This window comes from Merops nubicus, unplaced genomic scaffold, assembly GCF_000691845.1.
Source record: "Merops nubicus isolate BGI_N331 unplaced genomic scaffold, ASM69184v1 scaffold36387, whole genome shotgun sequence".
NCBI lineage: Eukaryota > Metazoa > Chordata > Aves > Coraciiformes > Meropidae > Merops > Merops nubicus.
In genome coordinates, this window is record NW_008618982.1 from 40490 (window position 1) to 50819 (window position 10330).

Here is a 10330-nt window from a genome sequence, read left to right on the forward strand (position 1 = left end):
GCTGCTGTGCACAGCAATTCCCCATGGAGAAGTGGAAGCCACACGACCCAGCTCCAAGTACAGGCCAACATCAGCTCAAGCCTGAAGCAAATGCTCTGGTTGTTTTTTTACTAACTTTGGTTTATGTTGCAGAGTCAGGTCAAACAGAGGTACAAGGCTTATACAAACCACCAATGCCATGGCTGTTTTTACACAGCTCAGCTCCAGAGGCTCTCCCCATCTACAGAAGGAAAGCAAATCTGATGCCTCTGTACACATACACAATTATAAAGCCTGGTCAGAAGGAACCAGCTTCCTTCTGTAGAAAAAAAATCAAGGCTGAGCTTTGGAGAACTGGTACCATCCTTCTAGGAATGATGAGACTTAACTCCAGCCAGTCTCAGCCAGTGTTAGTCAAACACTAAGTGACTGACTGGGTGTTTCAAAGGAAAGGGTAAGAACCTTAGATGAACTGCATTTTTTTTTTACATTACTTAACATTCAAAGATGGCTTTATCTTTAAAATACTAGTTTCGTCCTCTTTGGTGAGCTTGGATTAAAAGAAAATACCATAACCTTTAGGTCAGTTTCCTCGGAATTTGCCTTCATATCATCAACTGAAAGGGTTTACTAGAAAAGATCAGATGAAGTGGCTGCATGTGAGGTATCCTTGGGGAAACATCAAGATCAAATGAGCAAGACTCAAGGAAAAAGAATGTTTATTAAAAGGTGGCCTATAACAAAATGAGATAAAGCTTCAAGCTCAGTTAGGTACTAGAGTGGGAACATGGAAAACCAGCCACTGGGAGGACTCAGTGTCTAAGGAACAGCCACAGCTCCAGAGACATCCAGTGAAAACAGGGCAACCATTTTTCCCCAACACCAAGGAAACCTGCAGCTGCTTTGGGAGTCTGCTCATCTCTAGTCACAATTTTGCAGCATTTTGCTCAGACACAATCAACTTACAGATCTTGTCAAAAGGAGTGATGACATACAGCAAAGCCGAGCTGCCTTACACGGCATCTTGCTGGCCAACAGCACGTGCATGGACAGTTACAGGTTTCAGTTTAAGTCACAGCAATTTAATTGTGTCTGACCCTTTGTCATGTCAATCTGCATAGAAAGGAGGATGCTGAAGATGACACCAATAAAACAGTACAAGAGCATTTTAGATCTCTCCAAACATTCCTACCTGTAAAATCTTTTCCCTAAAATTATGCCTCCCCTTAAGCTATCGATTTCATCACTTTGTATATATGTTCCTTTAATTTCTATACACACCACACTGGGCTCTAACTTAGTGGGATATGGGACTGAATTTGTTACCATCTATTTTTTTTTTTTTAAAAAACAACTAAAAAAGCACCAACATCCATCTAAAAAAAAAACAGTATCATTTTTCCCTTTTACTCCCAAATACTAAACTTAACCCAAACTTGGAGGTTTCATCTTTCCAGTGGCAATACCTATGAACTTAGGCTAGCCTTCCTCCATGGGCTGGGAGAGAAAGGAGAAGTTATGTCCAGTAGCAAAGAGGATTACAAAAATATACACATTTTTGGGGAGAAGAGGAAGGTGGAACCTAGAGTCTGAACTCTGCTCAGGACAGTGCATTGTAATGTCCTCTCCAAAACATTTTCACTACCAGTGCTGGTGGCTCCTCTTCTTTGTTTCATTATACATAATCCTTCCCTGTGGAGGGGGCATTTTTTGGATAGCCTCGGGTGGGTGGATATGAAGTTTCTCTTCGTGGACAAGAACAGCAGAGGAAGGCTCCTCCCAGTATGGCCAGAGAAGCAGCTGCCCAGCCGATGAAGAGAGCTGATCCAAATTCAAATCTGGGTGAGAAAGAAGGAAGAAAGTGAATACTACAAATAATGCCTCTGGATTAGCGTTCACACAAAGCAGAAGGGGGCTGAAACTGGGATGGAAATGGCTTCACGCAAAGCAGCGATTTAGAGCAGCCTGATTCTCAAAGTCCAGAGCTTTGCACCCTGGGTTAGTCCAGTCTGTCAGCTCACTCTGCACAGCTTCAGAAGGGCCAAATTCTGTGCAAATCAATTAATTATGAAGTATTTAGTGGTGGAAGGACATGGAAGTCACAGCAGTTAGGTCTCTGGCAGTGATGCTGCCTTAAAACAAAGCCAAGACTTAGAAGCCACATGGATGAGATTTGGTCCTAATACTCTTTCTGCACCATTTGAAGCTAACCCAGCTAGCTCTGGAAATTCCCATCTTTGTTCTAAACTGCTGCTACTGAAAACTAAGCCCTGTGAGCATTTGTCATGCTGTAGTTTCGTATCAAATGGGTCAGTACCTGGTGTTGACTGGGGTGAAAGGGTCATAAAAGGCTCGAGCCACTCTGTTGCCATACCACGACGTGGCCACCAGTGCTGCCAAACCTGCACACAAAGGGAACACAATGTCATGACTTACTAAGAAAAAAGAAATTCAACAGAATCACTGCAAAAAAACCAGTGTGTATTTGAACCAACATCACAGAGTGATGCTGAGCTGCTGCTATCCTGCAAAATTCTGAGCTGTTACTGCTGGTTGGGAGAGAAATCAAGAAAGGATTTGAGATCACTCAGTTACCCTGCACCAAAAGCAGGACTGCTGGCAGCCTTTCACTGAAGCAGGATGTACAAGGCAAACTCAGCTCTGCTTATTGAGATGGAAGGCATGCAGTCCATACAGAAAGTATAATGGTAGTGCCAGGGGACCCATTCGATGCCTCAGCTAGCCAGCAGCTACTGTGCCAAACCCCAGCAGTGAATTCCCAGCCCCAAATGCTCTCAGAGCAATGACAGCAAGCCCCTCCCCATCCTCTTACATCCTGTGGAGGATAAATGCTGTCTAGGAAAAAGAATATTTAACACTAAGCACATCTGTATGTTGCTAACCTGCAATGATGAAGATCACACCCCCAAAGACAGCCATCCGCATCTTCTTCACCTGGTCGTCCTCCATGCACTTCATGCATTTCATGCCAGTCACGGCAACAAATAGAGCCACCAGGCCCAGGAGTATTGCAGCCACCATCAAAGCCCGAGTGGCCTGCAGACTGCCTAGAAGACATTAGGATTTGAGTCACCACAAAAAAAAAACAAACCTCAAGATACAAACAGAAATTCAAATTACAGGGCTCAGTAATCATGTGTCAAAATACTCTGATCCGTGCTACACGGCTACAACCAAGCAAGACATTCTTTCTGAGCTTTAAGCTCCCAGAGGCTGTCATGCATCAGGATCAGAGACTCAGCATCTTCTAAACTGCATGGCAAAAAAGGGCATGCAGCTTTTTGCAGGAAATGACCTGGGAATTGCCCTCAGACATCTTTTGTTCCTCAGTCATTTGAATACCAATTGGAAGGGCATATCTGTTTATCAAAAGAAGTATTCAGATTTAGGCTTTACCTTGACAAAGCTTTTAGGCACATGTTTTAATATGAATAGTACCATACATATGAATAGTCCCACAGCAGACACAGAGGGCGCCTTTACTGCTCAACACTTCCAAAAATTTGTATTTTATACAAATACCTCAGTGGTAATTTAGATATTTTTGTTCTAAGTCTTCATATCTAAGTTCCAGAGGGGTACAAAAACACAATCACAACAAAAACAGGATTTTCCTAGCTTAATGAAAAATAGAGTGGTTTTTTATTCTACCTAAAATATTTATCTTATCAGAGATATTAAAATGTTTTAAGATCCTTTTGTGCTTTTGAAGAATTGGAGCATGGGATGATACCTCCCAAAGGCAAGTGTTGTATTTCCCTGGATTCTCAGACAGACTCAATGTACTTTATCCAAGATTTCATTTTATATTAACTGAAGGTATAGAAACTAACTCTATGTACATGAGTTACTGAATTTAGGTTTTCTTGATACCAAAGGAAAAAAGTTAATTATATAATTAAGTAATTACTGAAAAACTTCAGGCGACAACACCTGAGTAACAGTGAAACAAAAGCCTGAGCTTTATTTCTGGGCAAAACTAGTTGTTTCTTTTTGACAGCATAGATTTTAATATACAGTCCTGTTAAGATCTGGGAACAAGCAGGGCTGGTTAATCAAAGGAACAAGCTCCCAGGAGCGTGCTGTAACCAAGGCAAAAGTGTCCCCTGACACAGAAGGTTACAGAGCAGTGGCACACATACAGGTTCAAAGTAGCACCAGACCCTATTCCCAGTTCTGGAGCTCACCCCTCAGAAGGCACACTATCCTGCTAGATAGAACTTCCCCCAAAGCACTTCAAGACTGGACAATGGCAGCTGCCATTGAGACTTGAGCCTTCAACAGAGCACCTGCAAACTCAACAGCCAGCACTCGGCACTGGTCTGGTGAGCCCATCATAGCCTGTGCTCCAACAACAGGCTCTTTGGCTCCGCCTGGAACACAGACAGGAGTTCAAATCTGATACCATCCAGGGGGTTAGCACAGCTGCACACCTATCCTCTAGAGCACTGCCCGTGCAGGAAAATTCTTGTGACCCACACCAACAACAGTCTATCAGGACCTTGTTCTGGTTTAAAAACGTATCTACACAAACTTATTGTTCTTTAATTATGAAACCAGTTTACAAACATACAATAAAAAGGTTACTCAGAAACAGGAAGTGTAACACTTAAGAAGAATCTTGGCTTCCTTGGGAAAAATCCCAGTCAGCTGTTAGCCAAAAGCCATCTCTGGCTTCCTTCTAAGGGGAAGGTGACTCAGCTCCACACCACCCAGGTGTTGATCAAAGCCATCTGCTGCATTGATCATAGAAGCTCATTTACAAAGCCATTTATCACTTCAGCATAAATCACAATAGCAGCATCCAAACACATTTTTAATAGATTTATCTCCAGTGTCAGGCACCACACTCTAAAAATAATTCCTAGCTTACGAAAGTTATGTCAACTTTTAGAAAGACTTTTACCACCCAGGCAACTAATTCAGTGCCACACATTTAAGGCTGAATTGTACATTACAGGAGCAGCTCTGGAGGGGCCAATGGCTGAACACTAGGCTCAAACCTTTCATGGGAAAGGACATTTTCTGCAGAAGTAGGAAATCTGTTTCATTAAGTCTACAGTAAGTTGGCCTTGATGCAGAAATTACTTCACAGTGGCGGGTTTTGAAAGAGTTCTTTCATGAAGCTGAAAATAGGAACTAGAAAACTCAAGCAACTAGAAAACTAGTTATAAGGGTGGGGAGAGACCTCTCACCTTCAAACACAGTACTAAGGGACAAACACAGGAAGATACTTGAAAAAGTTTCTACGACCTCAGAAGACCTAGCTGTGCAACCAGCTAAAATCTCAAGATATACAAGTATTAACTGGATGCATGCCACAACATCTTTGCAGAAGCAGCTGGAACAAAAAGCAGCATTGTGAGCATTTCCCAGGGCTGCCCACTTTCAGCAGTGGCCCCTGGATGGACATCTCCCAGGTCTCCTCACTCCTCCCTTAAGCATGGCTTGATGGCACTTCTGAGGACAGAAGCATTTAGGAAGCTTGCAGTAGGACAGAAAAACTGGTTGGAGTATTTGCATAACAGACTGTCCCCTCCATCCCAAGAAGTTTGAACGTAGTGTGAATGTATCGGCCAGCCATCCTCCCCCCACCCAGCCTGGCTGCCCTGAGCTCACAGCCAACGTTGGGAGGCAGAGCTTTTGTCTCCCTGCCACTTTTGCAATGTGTGCAGTACATTGACTGCAGTTAATCATCATACAAGCTGTTAGTTATTATGTACACATTAACAACCACCTTGTCAATGGAAGCTGCACATCCAGGGGCTGAGAAAGCTCCTTTAATAATAGTTCTATTCTTCACATGGGCCTTTCCAAGTGCTTTAAAAATCCCAAATGATTTAAGCAGAATATTGTCTTGACCTGCTAAACGAGACTGGCTACTAACAAGTAGCAGTAATCCACAGCAATTGAACTTTACAACTTCTATCATGTTAGAGAGAAACGAGGTTTTCTCCCACACTCCTTGCTGCTGCAACTCTCCCGAACAGGTAGCACAAGGCTTGTAGCCTCCCACACCATACACCATGGCTGTCAAAGCCCAGCAGCCCTTGGGGAAAAACAGTCCTGTACAGGGCGAGACAAACTGCCCTTGCACCCAACAACAGCTGTCAGATGGCAGCAACACTCTGTCAGTATAAACCACTATTGACAAGCCCTTTTATTGCTGGTTAGTAATGGACCTGGCCTGAAAAGCAAGAAAGCAGCAAGTACTGAAGAACAGAGGCTTAAAACTACTGAGGATGGTTAATAACAAATGTGAATTCTGCAAGCCACAGAACAACATGTAAGTTTGCAAAAACTACACAGCAGCTCACATTTGTTTCACAAAATAAACCCCACTTTATTTAAAACATGCTAACAAACAGTTCTCACTTACTGTTAGTGGCTTTGGACACAAACTACATCATGCAGTTTATCTGAAACCTACATAAGACTTTCCTTCCCACAACTATCATTACCTGATATAGAAGTAATTGTAGGCAACTGCTTAGTTTGGGGTTTTTTTGAAAAAGGACTTCACCAGCATATGCTTGAGGTTATTTCTCTGTCATCTCATTTCCTTATTTATTTTGTCTAAGTCATCTACATTATAGAAAAGCTGTTGGGAAAGTGCTGTGTTTGTAATGCAAAATTGCTGTAATGGCCCTGTGTGCAGATTATTTTCTGATAGGGATGCTCATTGACTGCCTTGTTTGTATTTAAACTAGGAACTTTTCCATCCCTTCCCATGGGCCCCTATGCAGTTAAGTAATGACAGAATACAGGTGAAACGTGCTGTGCAGTTCCCTCTAATCTCTGCAAGAGAAGTTCCCCAAGAGCTACAAGCACCCCTGTAGTGTAGGAAGCTGTCACATCTTCAAGAGAAGTCAGCAGCCTTCCAAGTCTTCCCACTGGGGTTTCATGAAAGCTGAAGGACTGGGATATGAGAGCCTGCTCTTCTGCCCTGCCAGCATGTGAAAGTTACTTTTGTGCAGCAGGCAAGGGAACTAAGATCTGAGCGAGGAACAGCTTCAGCCAGCAAATATTGCTGATGCTTTGCAGTCATTCTGACTGGACCCAAAAGCCTGCTAATGGCTTGGAGGCTTTCAGCCCCCTTACCAACCCTGGCAAAGACCCTGTATACCCACTACCAGATATTCCAGTCCAGACTCCTTTAAAGCACCTCCCCACAAGTCTAGAAGATGATACAAAAGAATCCAGGCAGGACAGTTTCAGACAGGGTCACTTTTCTTACCAAAATGGGAAGGCTAATTCCTCACTGCATACCCAGTATAAAAGAGGCAAGTTCTGTAGGTGATGGTGGCCTTGTACTCTGCCTGCCTCAAAGCAAATAAAGTTCAGTGCCCTCCTGCATTCACTCAAAGAGCAGAGAAAGCCTGCTGGTAAGAGTGCAACACACAGCACCACCACACCCCGATTCCTGGTCAGAGGAGGCCTGGGCAGCCTGTTTTCCCATGAAGCCTGGAAATTCTCTTTCCAAGAGATTTAGTAACACACTAACACCAGCTACTAAAGCTGCTTAGAAGCTGTCTGTACAGCAATAAAGCCAGTGTATTGCAACAGACTCCCAGCCCCTCTTGCAGACACAACAGCACTGCACAGAACAGCCTCGGTGACATTCCAAGTAACCCTCTGCCTTCTCAAAGTAAGGCACAAGTGAGACTGTTTTATCACTTGATCATGATTTTTTCATGAGGAAGGAACAGAGATTGAGAAACAGAGGAGCAAATTAACCCTTAACCCACATGAAAGCACAGATACCAGCAGGTTCTACCTGCTTACTCCAGATCTAAATATCTGGAGATAAAGTCTCAAACTATTTGGACACATCTGTCTCTCATGCTATAGCTTTGTCCCTCCCAGGGCCACCTTCCCAGCTCCTGCACCATCACGACAGAGCAGCAGTAACCTGAGCATGAACCCTTCCTTTCCCCCACCCATCCTCTTCCCCAGCTTCTGAAACAGGCTCAGCCAGGATGGTAAAGTAGGAGGGAAGATTTCACATTTCAGCGATGCTGTTAGACCCAGAGGGCATCCAAACCCTTGTTTATTTTCTGGGCTAGGGCACAAAAGCTCATTGTGGATGTACTAGGTTTGGTGATGAAGTGGTAGATGAGTCTCAGCTTGTCTCAATCACAAAACCTCTCCCAGCAAAACCAAACAGGGCAATGAGTACCTTCAACCAAAACCACCTAGACAGGACCCAGGACAATCTCTGCTCCAAACAGGAGACTGTAGTTAGGTGGGGTTGAAACCTTCCAGAGACCAGTACCAGGAACCCTTCTGCCTGGGACCATCCCCCGGAGGAGCACAAACTCAGCTGAGCTCCATGGACGATGCTGGAGGGCTACAAGAACAATGCTGAGGCTGTGCAACAAAGCCTTGTTGCAAGGGTGGCTTTTGTTGCCTCTGTGTCTGCATGTGGCCACGCACTGCTTTTCACGTAAGCCAGCAAAACGCAGCCTTTCTATTGCCTGAATAGGAGCCCTGACATAAGCCCTCAGCTGAACGCGGCTGCGGGAGGAGTGCCAGCATGGGTGCACTCCAGCAGGGTGGCCACACAGGAAGCTGGAAGCCCCTCAGTTGGCTAACGGTGCTCATCAGATTGTGCCAACCCCACCTCTGACACACAGCACCAGTCCAAGCAGCAAAACGCATCTAGAGGAACAGCAACTGCTACCAGATATGCAAAAGCTTGCTGGCAAAGCTCTCCTGCATTCCCACAACCACGAATTACTGCAGGTGAGAAGAGGTTCAGTCCTTTCCACAGGGACAAAGTAATTACAGATCTGAGCCTCTCCCATCAGTGCCTTCAGCCTCTGACCTGTGGCTCAGAGCATTCAAGGCATGTGAAGCTCTGGCACGAAAGCGTGGCCAGGCAGAAGTTTCTGCTCACATTGCTGTACCACCTTCACCATGACATAAATGAACGCAGGAAGGGAGCTCTTGCTGCACGGGTGCACCTGTGCCAGGGTGTGGCTGTTGAATGGGGTATCAATGGGCTTTCTTCACACCCCCACCCAAAGCAGCCCTGCTGGCCCCTGCCCACGCCTATGTGGCTCTTAAGACCTCGGAAGGGAGACCAGGCATGGGAAACAGAAGATAAGGTGTATATCCCTAGGGTTGATCTGCTTTCAAGCGCCAAAGGCACAGCCTAAGCAAGCTGGGGCACAAAAGAACAAGGAATCCTTCAGCCAGCGCTCACCGACTCTCCCGACGGGGAAACATCCCCTGCGACTTATTTCCTGGGCTTCCTGGGAATTTCCAGGCAAGCACGTCCTGAAGGCCGGCGGCTCCCTAAGAGCACAAAAGGCCACTAATAGCTCAGCCGCGTCCCTGGCACCTCACACCTCCTTCCCTCGTAGCCCTGGAAGAGAAGAGCCCGTATTGTTCGCAAGACAAAGGTGAGGGGGGCAGCTGGCTTTCAGCGCTCAGCCGTGAATGGGCCACATCTGGAGGTCCCGGGGCAGGTTTTTAGGAGTCCGTTCAAGCTAGGCTCCGCATCTGATTCTACAGGCAGGTCTCATTTACAGCACAATGGGCTGCAGCCGCACAACCCTCGAGGCAAGTTTACCTTTCGCAACCCACCCAGGGGGTGGCTGGAGATTCCTCAGCACTGCTGGCATCTTCACCCCCCACCCTCAGTGCGAGATAAGAGGCTTGAAGCTGAGCTTATACATAATTACTATGCAAACCACCCGAGACTGGTCTTAGCCAAGCCCCGATTAGCCACAGCCCTGCACCCTGCTAGGGCTATGCTGGTGCACCGCACTCCCCCTGCGCCTCTGCCAGGGCCCACGAGTGGTCGGGGCCAGGGAGCAGAAGTGATGTGATGAAGGTGGGGCCCGGGGTGTCCAGCTTCACTGCGTGACACACGGAAAGGGTTGGCGGCAATCTAAGTCGGGGACACTCCCAATGGTCCCCGGTTTGTGTGAAACTACCTGCCTGGTCCCTCGGGAAAGAGAAGGTGACCAAGGCGGTAATTATTATTTTATTAATTAGGGAGGGATAAAGGTGTTCCAGGACACAGCTGGACTCGGGCTGAGGGGAGGGATATTGACAAAAGATTTTTTTTAAAAAAAAAAAACCAAACAAACCCTTTAGGTGTCATCTAATTTTTATACTTGAAGCGCTCTAGAGAAACAGCCCTCATTGAGATTCCACCTCAGTGTGACCCCCCCCACCCACACCCCCAATGACACCCCAGCAAGCCAGGCTGCACTTCCTGCACGCATGAGATGGCTTCGCCATCACAGGACAAGCTAAAAGAGACATGGAGATTTCCTTGTTGCACTGGTCTGCCTGAAAACTACAGGCAGTGCTACCC

The 10330-nt window shown here is 45.9% G+C and overlaps 1 protein-coding gene across 1 annotated transcript; it reads right to left on the reverse strand.

Annotated features, from left to right (window-relative positions):
* Window positions 1-1130: 1130 nt before the first annotated feature.
* CLDN1 (claudin 1) lies at window positions 1131-3051 on the reverse strand (the record flags this gene model as incomplete). Its single annotated transcript, XM_008943630.1, has 3 exons — window positions 1131-1817; window positions 2297-2381; window positions 2883-3051. Coding segments are annotated over 3 exons (417 nt in total), but the record flags the coding sequence as incomplete, so codon positions are not given.
* Between the last annotated feature and the right edge of the window lie 7279 nt (window positions 3052-10330).